The sequence below is a fragment of the Macrotis lagotis genome, chromosome 4, assembly GCF_037893015.1.
Source record: "Macrotis lagotis isolate mMagLag1 chromosome 4, bilby.v1.9.chrom.fasta, whole genome shotgun sequence".
Lineage (NCBI taxonomy): Eukaryota > Metazoa > Chordata > Mammalia > Peramelemorphia > Peramelidae > Macrotis > Macrotis lagotis.
Window position 1 is genome coordinate 67,821,249 of NC_133661.1, and position 19,279 is coordinate 67,840,527.

Sequence of the window (19,279 nt, forward strand, 5' to 3'; positions counted from 1 at the left end):
CATGATACAAAGAAGAAGAAAACATAATGAAGGAGAAACCCATGGGGAGAGGGAAGGAAATATGAGGGTATAATAACTATAACTAAAGTAGACCAACCAGAACAAGTCCCTATGGGGTTGAGAAATTTAATACAAAATAATTTGGTTAAGAAATAAAGAACAAAATAGGATGTCAAAGAATGTTTAATACAATCTTGTAATAGACCCTCTGAGAAAGAAATGTAAAGAAGAAAAAAAATGCAATGTTATAATGAGAAATGTTAGAACTAGTATTAGAATAAAATCACAGGAAGCAAAATTTGGAAAACACTATACTCCATAGATGAAGGGATCACATGGACAGAAAAATAAATGCAAAATATATATGGAGTAAAAACAAAGTAATATGAGAATATGAATTCTAATAACTTGATGATTCAAGAAAACCTCAAACTAGCACTTGAGCTGAGCCCTGAAGAGAGAGATAGAAGTCCTAAGAAGTTGAGATTAGGAAGGGCAGGGTGCATAGACTTGGACAAAAGAAATAGAATGTCAATTTGGATGAAACATAGACTATGTGAGAAGCAAAATATCTGAAATATGAGTAGAATGGAACTAGATTATAAAGGGATATAAGTGTCAAACAGAAGTTTGCATTTTATTAGAGGCAACTGGAGACCACTGAAGCTTCTGGAACACAGGAGTAATATAATCAGGGCTTTTCTTTGGGATATAAGTCATGAACAAATCCATATAGCAGTAAACTAAATAGATAAATCAATGTTTATGTGCTGCAAGAAGGCACAAAATTGTGCATCTTTGAAAAGGTTCCCCTTAACTGACAGTCACTGAGGGAATGAGAAAATATTTATTAGTGAAGCCCATGAAAGGGGATAAAATGAAATTATCTTAGAGAAAGGATGGAGGAGGAGGAGGAACTGAACTCTTATTTATTGGAATGGTGCACCTCAGCAAGAAAAAAAAATGCCATTCTGGACGTTCAAGTTAATGGAGGGTAGAAAGGCCAGATTCTGAGAAAGGAGCTGCACTTTTATGATCAGAGGTCTTTCATGGGGAAAAAAAAGTTAATTTTAAAAGTTTGAACACCATACTGAAAATATAGGAAAAAGTACTAGTAGTATTAAAAATAAATACAGATCAGCTGAGCTTCTTCAGAGGACCAAATGTGACCTCAGGCAATTACAACCTGTGTGTCCCCAGGGCAAACCTGTTTGCCTCTTTTTTTTCTCATCTGTAAAACAAGCTAGAGAGGAAAGGGCAAACCATTTCAATATCTCTGGCAAGAAAACCCCAATTGCAGTCTTGGAGAGTCAGACACTAATATCTGAAGAAAATTAATGTTTGATGAACTTAAATGATTTAAATTTAAATTAATATTTCAAAGCACTAATTATCAGAATGATATAGAAGCTGTTTAAAAAGAGAAAAAGTAAAAGAAAGTTATAAAATATAATAAAAATGGTACTTAGATTTCATAAGATCTGCAAAAATACTTTACATATATATATGTTCATGTACACATATACATTTGTTATATATTCACATGGTTCTCTCTCTATATATATATACATATATATATATATGAAATATGTAATTTATATCTGCACACACATACACACATTTGTGTATTATAATACATTATCACACTGTCAAATGACAATGGGAACCTCATAAAAATGACCAAAAAAAGATCCAGGTAAAACATTTAAAAAAAATTAGTTCATCTTATGAAAGTAGAATGAAGTCTTCTTCATCATCTGAGTTTGAAAATCCCTATGTTATTTTTAGATTTTTGCCTTTACTTAGACTTAAATTTTATATCTTTTTTTGTCCACTTGACTAGAGACATCAGTTAAAATTAAGGAGATGCAGATTCACTTAAATATGGAGTGTCCTCATTTATGAATTAAATATTTTCCCCAGCTTTTTGTTTCACATCATTTCCCATATTTTGTCTCACTAATAAGTTACATTCAATGTATCTGAATTGATTAACAAAAGAAATGTACAGTGGAGCTAAACGGATCTTTAAGCCTTGGCCTGACTGTTTACAAGTTTTGAAAATTATGATACAATTATGCAAATGTGAGATGAAAGAAATGATAAGGGAATATGTTTTTAAAAACCTAATATTCTAATTCATTTTTAAAGGCTAGGCTTTCTGAAACTTACAATTTTTGTTTTAGCTTGTTTTAGACATTTTTAATGATACTATTTCTATCTTCTTGCTCTCTGATTTGATACAAATATACCCGAGATGAGAAAAAAAATGTAGTATCTGGGATTTTATTTCTATTAAAAAAGTGAGTCATGGAAACTCTTCAAGAGGAACAGTTTTGAGTTGAAAATGGGCAGAAGCAGATGCTGTCCAAGGAGTGGTAAAAGCATCTCTAAAATGTTCATGGATGGGGCAGCTAGGCGGCACAGTGGATAGTCATGAGGACCTGAGTTCAAATCCAGCCCTAGACACTTAACAATTACCTAGCTGTGTGACCTTCAGCAAGTCACTTGCAAAAACTAAAAACTAAAAATAAATAAATAAAAATAAAGTTCATAGATACTAGAGGTGTTATAGTTTCTAGCCCTGTAGTTAGTAATATTATGTAATTCACTAATGTTTGCAAGTAATAATCCAAATATTACCTTATCTGATCCTTACAATCAGAGGGTTTAAGTACTGTTACTATCTTTATTTTATAGAATCAGAAACAGGGCAGAGAGAATTTCAGTGAATTATACAGGGTCACAAATCTAGTTAGCGTCTGTAGAAAGATTTGAATTCAGGCCTTCTCGATCGTTGGGCAGGCTAGGTGGAACAGTGAATAGAGTGCCAGGCCAAAAAGTCAAGAAGATGTATTTTCATGCGTTCAAATCTGGTCTTAGACACAGATTAGCTGTGTGACCCTGGATAAGTCACTTAGCCCTGTTTGCATCAGTTTCTCCATCTGTAAAATGAACTGGAGAAGGAAATAGGAAAACAGTACAATATCTTTGCCAAGAAAACCCTAAATGCGGTCATGAAGCATGAGACAATACTGAACAACAAGCAATAACAACTTCCTGACCCTAGGTTCAATACTCTTTCAACACCTCACTGACATTAATGAACCTAGAAGACTCTTCTTCCTTTCATGAAGGAATCAAACAGACCTTTAGGTAACAGAGAATATCAGGTAGCAATCTGAGTTCAGCAAAGGACTGCAAGTTTTTCCATTACTTTTGGGAAAATTTCTGAATGATTTTGGCATTATGCTCAGAAAATTTCTCTGGCAGACATCACTCTGACTGGTCCAAGTCAGCTTCAGACAGTCACTTAGCAAGAACTAGGCAAGAGAAGAACAATGACAGCAGCAGATGGAGCATTAGCAAGGACTGTCCAACATTCTTAACATTTTGCTGAAATGAAAGTTATAGGCAATTCAGGAGGGATTTGAGGATTTGACTTTCTACCAAGTCACCCAGGAATATGGAGGTTCAGCAGGTAGAAAGAAAATAAGAAACAAGAAAACAAAGAAACAAGATTATAGTCAGAAAGTTTTGTTGTTTTAATTTTTAAGTATGGAATATGATGTATGGAATATTAATCATACTGTTGATGAATATATTATACTAGACACTTTACACTATTTAAATGCTTCCTGGAAACCAAGATAATAAAATGTAGGAGCTTCAGTTTCATAGATTCAAATTTAGAACTGAAAGAGGTCATAAAGATCATTTACTCCAAGCCCATTAATTTCCAGATAACTGAAACCTTGAAAGATGAATTATCTTGTCCAAGATCATACAGGTAGACAATTTCAAAAACTGGTAGAAGAGGACATTGGGGAAGGGAATAATTTTTTTTTGACAGTAAATAAGTGACTTGTCCAAGGTCACACAGTTAGTAAGTATCTGTTGTCATATTTGAATTCAGGTCCTCCTGACTCCAGGGTCAGTGCTCTATCCATTATGCCAACTAGCTAGCCCTGAGATAATAATTACTTAATTTTTTGTCCTTCATTTTCTCTTTCATGGTTGCTATTCATATCTTAATAGGAGGGAGCATCAACTTTTAAAGAAGTGATTAACTGTCAAAATCCATAAGAAGAAATGAAACATTGAATCGTTCTTCTTTCTTTACAGCTTCTTCCTTCAGTCTTCACTTCAAAAGTTCTAATTTCATTTGTTTTTTTATCCACAGAGAGTGAAGAAGTTTACCAAAGGCAGGTGCTTTCAATATCCTGTATCATCTTCGGTATCGTCATTGTGGGCATGCTCTGTGCTGCATTCTACTTCAAAAGCAAGTAAGATGCTTTCTGTCTTGTATCATAAAGTCATTTCTCTGAATAGGCTCTTAACTACATATGTGTTTCACAGCTCATGTTCAAATCAGAAGCATCCCCTGGGAGGCACTAGACCAACTGGTTTGACAGGGGAAACTTTTCTCATCAAATCTCAATGGCTGGGTCTAAAACTTTTATGACTAATGAATTTAGGAATGCTGGGTATAAGCCTATCTTTTCTTAACAGCAATAAGACAGATTCCATTATGCTCCCATGATCAAGAACAATTCCTCTCTTACTTTCATCTATTAGGAGTCTATATCAGCATATTTTATATCTTATCTATCAGGATATAAATAACCTTTCTGAAAATAGGAGAGTATTTCTGAAATACACAGGGCATCTCATTCAACTGAGAGCATGAAATTTTACTTTGTCAAGGAAAAATGTTTTCCATATCATCACTTTACATGATGCAAAGAATATGTTCAGTAAATTAATAAGTACCCTTACTAAAAATATTAACTCAGAAAAATCTGTTTTGAATTCTACATGCAATTAGAGAAATGTGGGTCCTTTCCAAATAAGCATACCTATCTTTGAGATGGTCAGTCATGTTCAAAGGGGAGTTATATTAGGGACTATTTAAACAGTGAAAAGTCTGGCTCATTTTGAAAGAGGTCTATTAAGGCTAGAAAATTTGAAGTGTCCTCATTCCCCACTTCTTATAAGTACAGTAAACAAAATACTGGAGTCAATTAAAAGCCATTCATGATGCATAAAGATGTTGAAGAATCAACTTTGAGCTATTTTTGAGACAACAGAATGAATTTCCACTTAGTATGCTTCTCAGAAACCAGAGGGTATCAGAGATTATGAATAGATTCAAACACTCTGCATGTCATTTTCAAATTGGAAAAGTTTTAAATATAGAGATTCCTATAGAGTACATATTTCAAAGTGCATTACATGTACTCATTGTATGCACACATGTGCATTCACATGTCTATCATGTATGTGTGCATGCATGAGGCAACAATATATAATTTATAAAGAATTGACTGATTTCAACCTTAAAACCTTATCTGGGCAAATCATTTAACATTTCTGACTTTTAGTTTCTTTATTGTTAACACCCTGATTATTGTCATGAATCAAGCTATGAAATAAGGAGGCTCTATTTTCGCTAAAGAGAAAGATATTTGACATAATTGTGTAAGATGTGCAAAACTGAAATGGAAAAGACATTCCTTATAGAACAGTCAGCCATTTTTCATTATTTTTCAAGTACCTAATAGGTGAATGGTACTATAAGCAAAAACAAAATCCCAATGATCCCTGACCTCTAAGAGCACATGTTCTATCATGGAGAAAAAAAAAAGGTATGTATGAAGACACACACGTATATGTATGTATGTATGTATAAAAAGTATAAGAGAATTTCAGAAGGAGTGTACTGGCAGCTTAAGGAGGAAGTTCAATAGAAGGAAAAGAGGGAGAAGTGGAGAACAACTAGATAGAGGATTTCAGACTCTCAGAAATTTTAAACTATCACTTTCTGGGGGAAGTGACGAGTGGGCACAGAGATGAACAGTAAGTCTTAAAAGATGCATACTGGATTGTGGTTAATGTAAAAATATGAACACATGAATAAATATCAGTGTCATTCAGAAATAATTAGGCTGATATGACAACAAAACTTGTTCAAAGGTATGGAGAAGTGGAGTTTTTCCAGCTCAATTTGTTTGTGGATAATGGCATCAATCTAGACTTCTTCAGTAAGGTCTAGAATCACTCCAAAGTTTTTGCCCAAAAATCTCTACAGGAAAAACTGAATAGTAAAAAAATTCCCATGGGACAGACTATGAGCATCCTTTCAATGTACAAAATGCACAGCTTCCCTACCTGTTTATCTTAGATAGACACAGTAAAAAGACAATGAGCTTGTCCTACAATCGAATAAGAGGGAGAACAGACTGACTTCCTTTAGAATTTTGGCTAGAGTTTTATATGATTCCAAACTTTACCTTGAAACAAAAGGCCATCCTTTTGTAATCTGTATTCTTCTAGTAATGCTGCATGTCTCTAAGTCATGAAGTACTACCTTCTGTAAAGCATTGAATTGAAGGTTATCCATTGGAGAGTGGCAAGGTGAAAGTGGGTGAGTGGGACCATATTGCTAATGAAGAATTGCCCTAGCTATATGAGATAAAAGACATAATTAGAGAAGTGTGATACAAAATGTTGGTGAATTAGTCATATATCAGGAATGAAAGACAACTTATAGGAAGAACAAGGGTATTTATTAGATAATCTGAAGAATGATTTCGACAAGAAAATCATGAAGTAAGAAAAGACATAAATAGGTGGCAACCTCCATTATTGGAGGAATATCCTTATTAGGATCTAAATATTGGAGGGAAAATTATAGGAATGTTGTGAGCATTCAATGAAAGTAAAACACTTTTCTTTATTCTGAAAGGTTTAGTTATCAATTAATTTTACATGTATGTGTGATATTAAAGGTTAATTAACAAATATTTCATAATAAAATTGAAACTCAGAATAGAAACTTTAATCATTCCATATTTGTTGATTCTAGGAGTTAGAGACAGCTGAAGCAAAGTTGAGAGCTTCCAGACAGGTTGCAAAACTCAGTGATCTCAGTTCACTATCTGTCTCACTGGAACCTGTGGCCACCTATTTGGGAGAGGAGGATATTCAATTCCTATCAATGCAGCAGAAGGGTCTCTTCATAAGTGCTGTATATGGGAAAGAAATTGTGTATTTAACAATAAGCAAATTACTTTGAAGAAGTAGTTAATCACTTATTTTTAGAGTATAATTTGTAGTTGCACCACATTTAAACTAAAAACTGATTATGGTAATCAGGAGAAATGGAGAACAGCTGGATAAATAGAGAATTTCAGTCTTTTAAAGCTGTCAATCTCTCATTTCCTTGGGCAATGAGTGGGCACAGAGATGAACAATAACCCTCCAAAGACATAGGCTTGGTTGGAATTGGTATATAAACATGAAAACATCTAAAAATATCAATGTCATTAACAGAGGCTCCAAAGGACCAAAGTCAAAAGGAGGATTAATGACCCACAACTTGCCTGCCTTTCTAACTAACTTTGGGCCAAGGAGAGCTGGTCCTTTGATGGGAATCATGAGAGATCTACCTTCTGGAGAAGATTTTAACATTACATTTCAAGCCTTTTTTCCTTGAAAGTTTCCCAGTGTATGCATAGAAGTGAAAATCAGGTTATTATGTCAAGAAAAATAATTTTTGGAATTAGATAAAATCTAAGGATTCTCAGTCTTTTGTTTCAAATCGCTTCATTCTTTTTGATCCATGATGTATTTGAAACTCATTTTAAAAAAGTGTTAATCCCTTTACCCTGGAGAGGATGAAGAGCTTGATGTTTGTATTCCTTTCCTCTAAACAAAGGAATGAGCTTATTTTATCTGAATTTCCATTCTATGATTATATGAAAAACCCTCCTTAATTGAGATCAAAATTTAGGGAAATTAGAACTTCTTTCAGTTATTATTATTCATAACAAATTCTAAGAGTAAACTGAAATATTTATATGGAGTTAAATAAGAAAAAAATTGTCTCCTTTGCTAGATCCTTTTCTGGATCATGTCCTTGAACCATAGTTATCTCTCAAAGCTAAATCTGAACCTTGTTCTTTCCTTTTTTTTCCATACTACTTCACTTGTTGATGTCATCAGAAGCAATGAATTTAATTATTGTCTCCATGCTGATGATTCTCAAATCTACATATCCTTCTCCAAACTCTCTGATGACATCCAATCTTGAACTCCATATATCATAAACAGAACTTATTTATCCTTCACTTTAAACCTTTCTCCCTACACTTCCCTAATAATTTGGAAATCAACTTTATACTCCCAGTTCCTCAGGTTCAAAACCAAGGCATTTTCCTGTTCTCACTGTTTCTTATCCTCCTCCCCTATATTTCAATCCAGTCTTCATTACCAAGACTTATTGATTTGACCTTCGCCCTATCTCTCAAATGTTCCCCCTTTTCTCATCTGACACTGCAGAAGTGATTTCTACTTAGAAATTGGACAGAGAGGATGAGAGGTTTATATTTTATAGTCTTAGTCTTCTGTGTCATGTTTTAAATTCTAAATCTTCTCCAATAAGTATAGTAGAACTCTGGAATTCATGGCAGGAGAATTGAATTACATCTTGAGCTTTGCGACTTTTTACCCATGTCTTCTTGGGTGAATATATTTTTAAGATCCTAGATCTCAAATTACACATCTATTAATTATGGATTTAGTCTAGATGATCCCCTCAGCCAATTCAAATTCAAATCGATTTTCAATTCAAAATCTAGGAAAAATTTTATTATTGAATGAATGAATGAATCTTAGAGCTGGAGAAGCGATGAAATCAAGTCTATCCTATATTTTCAGAAGCAACAAGATACTAAGATAACTGAGAAAGGGATAGAAAAGAACTAGAGAGGATCCAGAATTTGACCAGGTACTTTACATAAAAATGGGGGGATTGGACAAAACATCTTTGTAAAAAGAATTTTTTTGCAAGGCAATGGAGTTAAGTGACTATCCCAAGGTAATGCAGATAGGTAATTATCAAGCATCTGAGGTCAGACTTGAATTTAGATTCTCCTGACCCCAGGGCCAGTGCTTTATCCAGTGCCCCATCTAGCTGCCCTGACAAAACATCTTCTAAAGACAGGTATAGGTTACATGTATGCTCCTAGATATGATCACTTTATAAAATGATAAGGACTACCACGTGGTGACTATAACTAATTAAATGCGATATTTTAGTATATTAGGTAGGTACTGCATTGGAGTCCATGTGCCTGATGCTAGTGCTTCTGATAAGTTGGGCAATGGTTTCCCAACAACATACTTAATGTCTGAATCACTGATCCTGTTGTAGCGGTGATAACCCATTTTGCAACGAACTTTTTAATGGAAATATAATAGTTTTATTTCTTACAATAGGCTACAGATTGGCAGTTGGGAAATAACTAGATTATGAAGACTAGATTAAAGGCAGCATGAGGATAAAAGCTTCTCAGAGAACTGAGAAGATAAAAGGAATGTCTGAATGGGCACAACTGCATCCTCTTCTCCGTATTTCATTGAACCTGTTTGATAAAGTCAAAGAATTGTATAATTCTCACTTCCCTACACATGAAACTACCAGAGCACTCAAGTCTCTTTGTTATGTGTCACATAGAAAATATGAACTATACTTTCATGTTTGGGATAAAAATTATTCATTTTCAGTAAGACAATAAATATTTCTAAAGTGCTTACATTGTATTCTGACCTATGTCAACTACAAGGTTTGCATAGACAAAAAGGAAACATTGCCTACTCTTAAGGAACTTATATTCTACTGGTGGTGATAGAAGCAATAAACAATTAAGGAAATATAAAGTGTAAATGCATGTTAATATATAAACATATGCATACATATATATATATATATATATATATATATATATATATATTCATTTGAAGAAAGAAAAAAATTTCACCTGGGGATGCAGGGGAAAGGGAAGGGATCAGGAGGATCTCCTGTAGGAAGTGGCACCTGAACTAGGAGAGCAGCTACCAGATTGGATTCCTTTAGAATACAGCTGCCAGGTACAATTTCTTACAAGAAGTGTTTTCCTCTTGAATCCTGCAGCTACCTGTCTGGATAGTCTACAGAAACACACTGTTGATAATATTTGAGGGGAAGTTATATTCCTTAGGCCTTGATCAATTATCCTGGGTCTAATAAGCTGAAAGTATTCTATAATACTGATTAAGATGGTTAATAGTGAGTGAATCAGTCTAACATTTAATAAACTGTGGAAGAGGTATTCCTAGACATTGGAAGTATAAGGAAAAAGAAAAAAATAGCTTTTGTCCCCAAGGAGCTTACTATCTATCTAATCTGGGAGACAATAGATAAATAACTAGGCACAATCAAACTATGAAACAGATAAATTAGAGAAAAATGTCAACAGAGAGAAGCACTAGAATCAAGGACATTTTGTAAAGATATTTATAGAATGTGAGATTTTAGTTGGGACTTGAAAGAAGCAAGGAAACCAGGGGGGAGAACATTCTTAGCATGATGAATAGACCAGGTAGGTCACCACAACAAAAGTTAGAGGGACATAAAATGACTTATTCCACCTCCCTGTTGCAGTACCTGAAATACCCAACAAGCGAAGAATGCAGATGCCAACTTTTATTCTTTATATAACTGGTCCTCCAGTGTGCATTGGGGAGTTTTTCCTACTGGGACAGCAATTAGAATGCTTCCCTACAGATTCTTGTTGCTGCTCTATTTCAGATTTCTTCTACTAAATAACCCAGGGCTTAAACTTTTGAGCAGTACGCATAGAAAAATCACCAAAAGTAAATTAGTCAAAACCAATTGTTTTGTATTTATGATATGCAAAGCCCTGGGAAAACACAGAAGGAGAAATAACCAAAACATTCCAAAACAAAACAAAACTGACCCCTGCCCTCAAGGAAATCACATTTTAAAGAAAAGTCAACATTCAAACAACTATGGACACTTAAGTTATATATAGTCTAAATGACAGATAATCTCATAGGGAAGGCACTAGGGGATAAAAAAGCCCTCTTATAGATGGGAATATTTGACTTGAATCTTGAAAGACATTAGAGAAGCCAAGAGGCTGAAAGCATTTACCTTGCATCCTCCACAAAATCTCCATTTTAAAATCGTATACCTGTTCATTCCCTAGGATGTTCAAGGGAAATAGGAGGCTCCAGCTCAATTAGATTCATTACATATGGTTTCCTAATGCAATAAGGATGGTTTCTCCTTGGTAATTTAATTTTGCTATCTTAAGAAAAATTTCAAATGTTAGAGGTTATAAGAATAGTGTTTGCTCTGAGGAGCAAAAATCTTATGTCTGTTGAATATCAATGAATATATGTGCTTTTTTTTAAATTTCTACTTGCAGGAAACAAACTAAACAAATCCAGGGGCAGCTGAAAGAAATGCAGAGTGTTAAAAAGTACAACCTCAATGCCTCTAGCATGATGGTCAAGTCAGAGTCCATGGCACAGAACAGAAGTCAGCAGCAAAATGTGAGTGATCGGGCCATGTATGCGATGAGACAGAGTGGCTCTACTCAGTAAGCTAAGGTCATTGGACTTGAGTGTTCCTGGACCCTGTCTCAGAAGCACTTAATCTCTGTGTATGTATGGATGGATGGGCATCTTGAGGGCAGACATGAAGAAAGGGCAAAGAAATTTTGATTAAAGGAATAAAAGCTACTTTTCTGATTTCAGCTGTGCTATACTGCAAATTCTAAACAAGTACTGATGAGATTTAGGAGTTGTAGGCTACAGTGAAAATGAGGCAGGTCTTCATTTCAGGTAGAATGGTGCCCTGGATGAAGCAGCACATTGGCAATTGGGCAGCTTGATTTCAAGTTCCGGCTCTAATACTTACTGCTTGGGTGACATTGGGCATTTGTATAAATTTCTGGGGCCATCTTCTTATTCTGTAACATAATATATGACCACCAAGATCCCTTCCAGCTCTAAATCTGGTTGCTATAGATATTTCTATAATTGGGAGTGAAAGATGAATATTTATTTAGTTTTAAATGTATTAAATACACTGGATTTAAAATAGACAACAGATGGAACACTGTAACCCTGAGCAAATTACTTAAACTCTACCTCACTGAGGTTTGTCAAATGCAAAATAGGGACAATCATAGCACCTCATTCACAGGGTTATTTTGATGATCAAATGAGGTATTTGTAAAGCACTACATACAGAGCATGAGACAGAGAAGAGGCTTAAGAAATTCTCTCTGTTGCTTTTTTATTTTATTTTATTTCCTCTAGTTACATGCCCAAACAAGTTTCATCACTCAATTTAAAACCTTGAGTTCTGAATACTCTCTCTTCCACCGATCCTAATCCCAATCACTGAGAAAGCTAGGCATTGGTTAGGGATTGGAAATGTGTAGTAATGAAAAATACTACCACAATAATCATTCTGTAAGAGTAAACATAACCCCCTCCCCCCCAAAGAAAAGAGAAATTTCAAGAAAAATACAGTAAAAAAATATGCATTAATCTATGTTCAGACACCATCAGCTCTGTCTTTGGGATAAATCTTATTCTTTACCATAAATCCTTCAGAATTGTTTTGGGTTAGTATATTGCTGAGAAAAGGTAAGTCAATCACAACTGATAATCCTGTAACACTATTGTTGCTTGTATACATGGAACATTTTTCATTGAATCTGCTCTTATAAGGTTTTTTTTTTAACTGAGAGCATCCTGTTCATCCGTTCTCCTAACAGAATAGTATTCCAACATAATTACATTTCAAAATTTGTCCAGACATTCCACAACCAATGGGCATTTTCTCAATGTCTAGTTCCTTGCTACCAGAAAAGAGTTGCTATAAATATCTATATCTATCTATATCTATATCTATATCTATCTATAATCTATATCATCTATATCTATATCTATAGGTCCTTTTCTTTCCTGTTTGTTATCTCTTATGGTATGCAGACCTAGTAGTGACACTGCTAGGTCAAAAGGTAGGCATGCTTATAGCCCTTAGGGCATAATTCCAAATTGTTCCACAGAATTGTTGTATCACTTCACAATTCCTCCAACAGTGCATTAAATTCATTTTCCCTCATCCCCCTTCAACATTATGACCTTCTCTTTTTATCCTATTAGTGAATCCAATAGGCTTACAATAGTACCTCAGAATTGTTCCAACACATATTTCTCCTATCAATAGTGGGTTAGGACTTTTAAAAACTGATTCAAATAGATAATATTGAAACATCATCTAAAAACATTAATATCTTTTGATCATTTTTCAATTGGGGAATGGTTTTTATTTTTTATAAATTTGACTCAGTTTTCCATGTCTGAAAAATGAGGCATTTATCAAAGAAACTTATTTCAATATTTTTCCCATACTTACTGACTGCATTTCCTTCTATCCTTCCATTTCCTTCCGTCCCTACCCCCATTTATTATTCTATCTCTCTCTCTCTCTTTTCATCCTGTCCCTTCAAAAGTGTTTTGCATCTGACTGCCCTCTCCACAATCTTCCCTCCTTTCTATCACCTCAACCATCCTTTCTGCCATTCCTTTCCCCACCTACTTTGCTCTAGGGTAAATAAGATTTCTTCCTTCCCTTTTCCTTCCCTCCTTTCTTCCTTCTCTCCTTCCTTCCATCTTTTCTTCCTTCACTCCATCCTTCTTTCCTTCCCATTATCCTTTCTTCCTCCCTCCCTGCTTCCCTTCCTTCTTTCCTCCCTCCCTTCCTTCCCTCCTTTGTTAATGTTTGCATTGCTAAGATGCAAATGCTTATATATATATGCCTGATTATGTAAATATGCCTAGATATATAACTCTGAGAATATATGTGTGAATATTATTGAATATATGATCAGATATTTACATAAACACACATATTTGTTCCTAAAAAAAGTTTCTCTTATTTGCTGAATCTGAAAAGGCATTTTATCAAAGGACCAAAAGTTGACTTTTTTGCACGTGGCTTGTATCTTCAGCTCCAAGCAGTGTGGCTTTGATAGAACCTCAGAATTTATGCAAAATAGAACAAAACAATTAAAAAGAAGAGAATTCTGTTTGATAAACACAGAGGTATTTCTCTCCTTTTTACAGTTATTCTCTATCCAAGGGTGCCATTTCCTCCCGTTCTCTATAATGTAGCATTTTCAGTTTCTGATGAACAAAGACCCTGGAACAAAGCCATCGGTACAAACCAAGCATTTCAGCATAATAGGCAATCACCCAGGATACATTAAAGCCCCTCCACATATTTAAATTGCTGTGAATTTTTATATCATTTGTGATTCTGAGAAATCATTACCAAAAATGTCATTATGTTGCACAGAACAGATGTATTTAGATGTTGCACACAAATGAGAATATTCTCACACCAATATTTTGTAAAACTTCCTTTTGGAATAGTTGAAGAGGGATGCTGCAATGGTTTTATGTGGGCCAGGTGGTGCAGTGGATAGAGAAGAGGACCCGAGTTAAAAATTGGTCCTCAGAAACTTGACTCTTACTAGTTGTGCAACCCTGGACAAGTCACTTAACCCTAATTGCCTCACATCCAGAGCTATCTTCAGTCATCCCGACTAATTTCTGGCCACCAGACTCAGATACTCCAGAGAAGAAAGTGAAATTGGAGACTTAGCACAGCATTCCCTCACTCCATCCCCATTCTCGTGCTTGTCATGGTATCACCTCGCTGATACCTTGGTCTTCGAGAACGAAAGATAAATATCATCATAATGGTGGTTTTACAGTGATAGGATAGCTTTTGATTTTCATTAATGATTATAAATTTGTAACTTCTGATATAATGTGTAACTTCTAATATAAATGTCCCTCAAGTGCTCTGATCTTTTGTCTTATTTATTATTAAATAATCTTATCAAAACATCTAGGTATAGTTAAAAAAAACTTAGAGAACTTGAAGTTGAGGGTTGTCTGTTAAAAAAAAATTTTCTCAAATATTAATTTGCTCTTTTGCTAGGAGTCTCTTAATGTCTTAGTTCTCTTTTCTCTAAAGAGGGTATATTAATACTTGTGTTAAATATCTCTCTAATATGAGGGAAACATAACAAACAAAAAGAAACTTTAAAAGAATTATAGAAATGTTAGGTGTTTTATAACAAGCAACCCAATTGGCCCTTCTGTGGAATGCTAACATCTTACTTTGATGTAATATTTTGTAATTTGTAGAGTGCTCTCATCATTTTCTTAATTTCTTTCCAAGCAACAATCTTCATTTTTTAAAAATATGGCAATTGAGTTTGAGAGAATTTAATAAACACCAAATGAATGTTAAATAGCTTAGCTGAGATTAATTATAAGATATTCAAAGAATCATAGAATCTTAGATCTGAAGAAATTTCAGAGATCATTTCATTCAACCCTTTGAATGCACTGAACCATTGGTCTTCCAAATTTTCCTGTAAAATTCCAGTGCTGGGACACTCCCTAGATCTCAAGGCTATTATTTCTATTTCAGGGCAGCTTTAATAATTAGGTAATGTTTCCTTATATCAAGGTAAAATCAGCTCTTGATAACATTTTACCAGTTTTTCTTAGTTATGCCCTCAGGGACCGAACAGAGCAAGTATATTTTCTCTTCCCAGTTACAATCTTTCAAGCATATAGCAATGGATACTATAGCCACTTAATTCTGTCTTTCATATACTAAAAACTGTCCATTGCTATAACCAATCCTGATTTGGCATTATAGAACCTCACTAACAATTCCCTCCTTTGGTTCACTATATTTTTATTAGTGTAACCTCAATTTACCTTATCATTTTGGATTGCTATATCTTAATAATAGATAATGCTAAGGTTGCCATTTCCTGAAACCTTCAGCTATGTTTGTATCTCTAGTCACATCTCCCTCCCATCCCAAAATTCTGCATTGATATTTTGGGCAATATCTAAGTGTTCAACATTATAAGTATCCCTTTGAAATTATGCAAAATTCCAAATTCATCCCTATGGAACCCAACACTGTTTTGAAAGCATCTTTTTGGTTTCCAATTTTGACACTAGTTATCCTTCTGAACTTTGTGTAATCTGTGATTTAGATAACTATGCTATCATTCTCCTTATTAATCCTGAAAGTAGAGTGGCAACTCACATCTAAACCATATGAAAAAAACCTGCATTTTGTGCATGGAAATATTCCTATACTTTGTGCATGTGCAATTGTTCCTTGCCATTGACAGAGGTATAAACAGTATCTAGCATAATGTTAATAGCACTGAATTTAAGAGTTGAAAGAGATGGACATAACTAAACACCTTTGTCAAGTTACACTATCTATCCCAACTTCTTTCTCTACTTAACCCTTTCGTGAAGATAATTCCATGCCTTTAGCCTTTAATCTCCTTGTTCATTCCTAATTTCATGACGTCCTCCAAATAAATCACCTCAACCAGCAATTATAACCTTGTCCTTGTCAGTGAATATGGCAGACCTAGGAAAGTGACCTCAAAAGAGGGAATAAATGATGGAACTGCAATAATTGGAATCAGATGAGCTACAAATAAAATAGAGCTTTAATTTACTAGTCATCTCATTTTGAGGATTCTTTCGCTCCCCTGGATAATTTGCATTGGTTAGAGATTAATACCATGAACTCAGTCTATGTTCTTGTTCTGTTATTAAGTTATATATCTTAGAAGCATAAATGATCCTGATAATATTCATCGGGGCTTATCTTTTTAAAAAATCTTTCTTGGTTATTCTCAATTATTTGCATGAAATTTGACACATAGTTGGTGCAAAAAAATGTCTATTAACTGATTAATTAACCTTAAAATAACTTTAGGCCTGGAAGAAACTTCTGAGACCATCTAACTCAAAAAACTTCACTTTAAAGATGAGAAAATTGTCACCAAAATTTTCTCAAGATGGTGGCAAGACAGAATTTGGAAGAGCAGGAAGTAAAGTATGATGCCTTAAGGAAAGAGTACTCTTTATTTTTAAATTTAAAGTAATGGGGTTAAGAGTGTCTTGCCCAAGGTCACACAGTTAGGCGATTATTAAGTGTCTTGGGTCTAATTTGAACTCAGATCCTCCTTACTCCAGAGCAGGTACTCTATCTACTCTGCCAACCTAGTTACCCTCAGAGTACTCTTTCTAATAGGTATCTGTTCTTTCTTGGTCTGTCAATGAAATGTTGCGCTTAAGAAACAGGAGAAACAGGGAGGCTCATTCCCATTCCTCTACTACTTCAGGAAGACTCAAGAAAAGAAGAAACATTTACTTATCTGCTTTAGAAATATATGTAAAGGAAAGGGGGCACACAAGTGGTTTTTAAGGGGAAATCCAACCAGTGTTGAGTCCTGAAGTCAGGTCTGCCTACTTGGAATTCTTTCCTGATCTCAATGTTTAACAAATGAATCTTCAATGTCAGGCATTCCCCAAAGTTCATTAAACATTCATAGGGAAGAGTTTCACTTTACAATTGCTTAACAAGATGTGAAACAGATAATCTAGTAAAGCAACATGATATTCTGGAAGCAGCAATGATTGCTGATAGTATAAAACTGGGAAGTCTGGATTCTGACCTAGAGAAATAGAAGTTCTTGACATCTTCTAAGAGATCCCAGCCTTCAGATGTCATTGGGGGAATGGATAAAACAAGACAGATGTTTACAATTAGAGGTAGTTGATTGAGTGACATTAAAAATCATAATTTTATGCTTTGAAATAGATGAAAAATGACCTTGTAAATATTTTGAGATAATACTTTTATGGGATAGTGGAAGAATTAAAGTGAAACATGGATAATTATTAATAATACAATCAATAGCTATGAAAGACAATCAATCATTTAAAATTTTCTAATTGCCTACCATGTGCTAATTGCTAAGGATAAAGTACTTCCTATGTAACAGTCACTTTGTCAGGTACTAAAGTTCCAAAAATAAGATGAAACATTCACTACTCTCAAGGACTTCATTATCTGGAGGATGGAGGGAAGGGGGGTGAGACTCATAGAGATGTAAGTGCAAATAGAAGAAATATAAAGGAAATTCAGTGTAGCTGAATGAGAAAAGTTAGGGAGGGAGGATGCTAGCAATCGACAGTGGGATCAGGAAGACTTGTGTTCCTTGGGGTAAATTTTGAAAGAGTAAGGATTCTAGACTTTGAGGTCAGGAGGAAGTTCATTCTAGGCTTAAGCTATATCTAGTACAAAAGTAACAAGTTGGGAGACAGTGTATGACAGACAGAAAAGAAAGAAAACCACTTTGACTGGACCATCGACTAAAAGAAAGAATTATGCATAATGTGGCTAGGATGGGAGACGTAGGCCTGGCTGTAAAGGGATTTAATAACCAAATAGAAGAAATTGTTCTTTCCCTAGATAAAATAAGGAATCAGTGAAGTTTATTGAATAAGAGTGACATGGTCAGAAATGCATGAAAGAAAAATTACTTTGGCAGCTGGGTGAAGGATGACTTGGAGTTGGAAAAGATCAATTAGAAACTATTACAATATTTCAGGGGAGAGGTGATGAATTCTCAAACTAAGACAGCTGATGATGTGATTAATGAGAAAGGAACAGATGTAAGAGATGCTGTCCGTGGAAGCAGAAAAGTGGAGAATTTTCAAGTAGCAGACAGTATGGTAAAATGAATATAAGACAAGTTTTAGAATTGGGAGTCACCAAATTCAATCCCTAACTGACATATTTACTATGAGACCACAAGCAATTTCCTTAATATATCAATTTTTCGGGTGATGTTTTTTAAGATGGTATATCTGGAGATGCAGATCAGTTGTCCAATCACCATACTGCACTGGAGTACAGAATTTACACAGCAGGAAAACCATATGCCAATGAAAGCCCTGGTCCTAATAATAGTACTAAAATATTAATAATGCATAAAGCACTTTGCATTTTACAAATTATTTTCCCTAGAGTAAGCCATTAAGATAAATAGCAAAAGTATTATTAACCCCTCTTTAAAAAATGTAAATACTGACTCCTAGAGAAATAAAGGGCTTTGCCTAAGGTTGTAAAGTTTTTGAACTGTAAACTGTAAAAATTTGAATCCTGACTCTCCTATTTCCTGTATAAAGCTCTAAGTTGTCACATATTTTTGAAACTTTGTAAATCTAAGTTCATATGCCTGTATATATAATGCATATATATATATATATATATATTATTCATTGCAGTCCATAGCTATTATTCTTTAATAGCAAAGTGCTGTACTTGGAGATTTTGCATCATTGCAAGCCTTAATGATATCACTTGTAATGTAAAATAAAATAAAATAAAATAATAAAAGCTAAGTCCCAATTCGGACTAAATATCTTGTAGATGCTGTTTTGGGAATTCAGCTGATGTTGCTCTTTAAGAGGTTCTACAGTCCTTCAATTTAGGCACCCTCTT

The 19,279-nt window shown here is 34.5% G+C and overlaps 1 protein-coding gene across 1 annotated transcript in view; it reads left to right on the plus strand.

Moving 5' to 3' along the window:
• Positions 1–19,279, plus strand: part of NRG3 (neuregulin 3) — a 1,220,394-nt gene that overhangs the window by 1,167,152 nt on the left and 33,963 nt on the right. Inside the window, 2 exon segments of the mRNA XM_074231864.1 lie at positions 4,184–4,286; positions 11,277–11,403. Of these exon segments, the coding sequence (XP_074087965.1) occupies positions 4,184–4,286; positions 11,277–11,403 (230 nt within the window).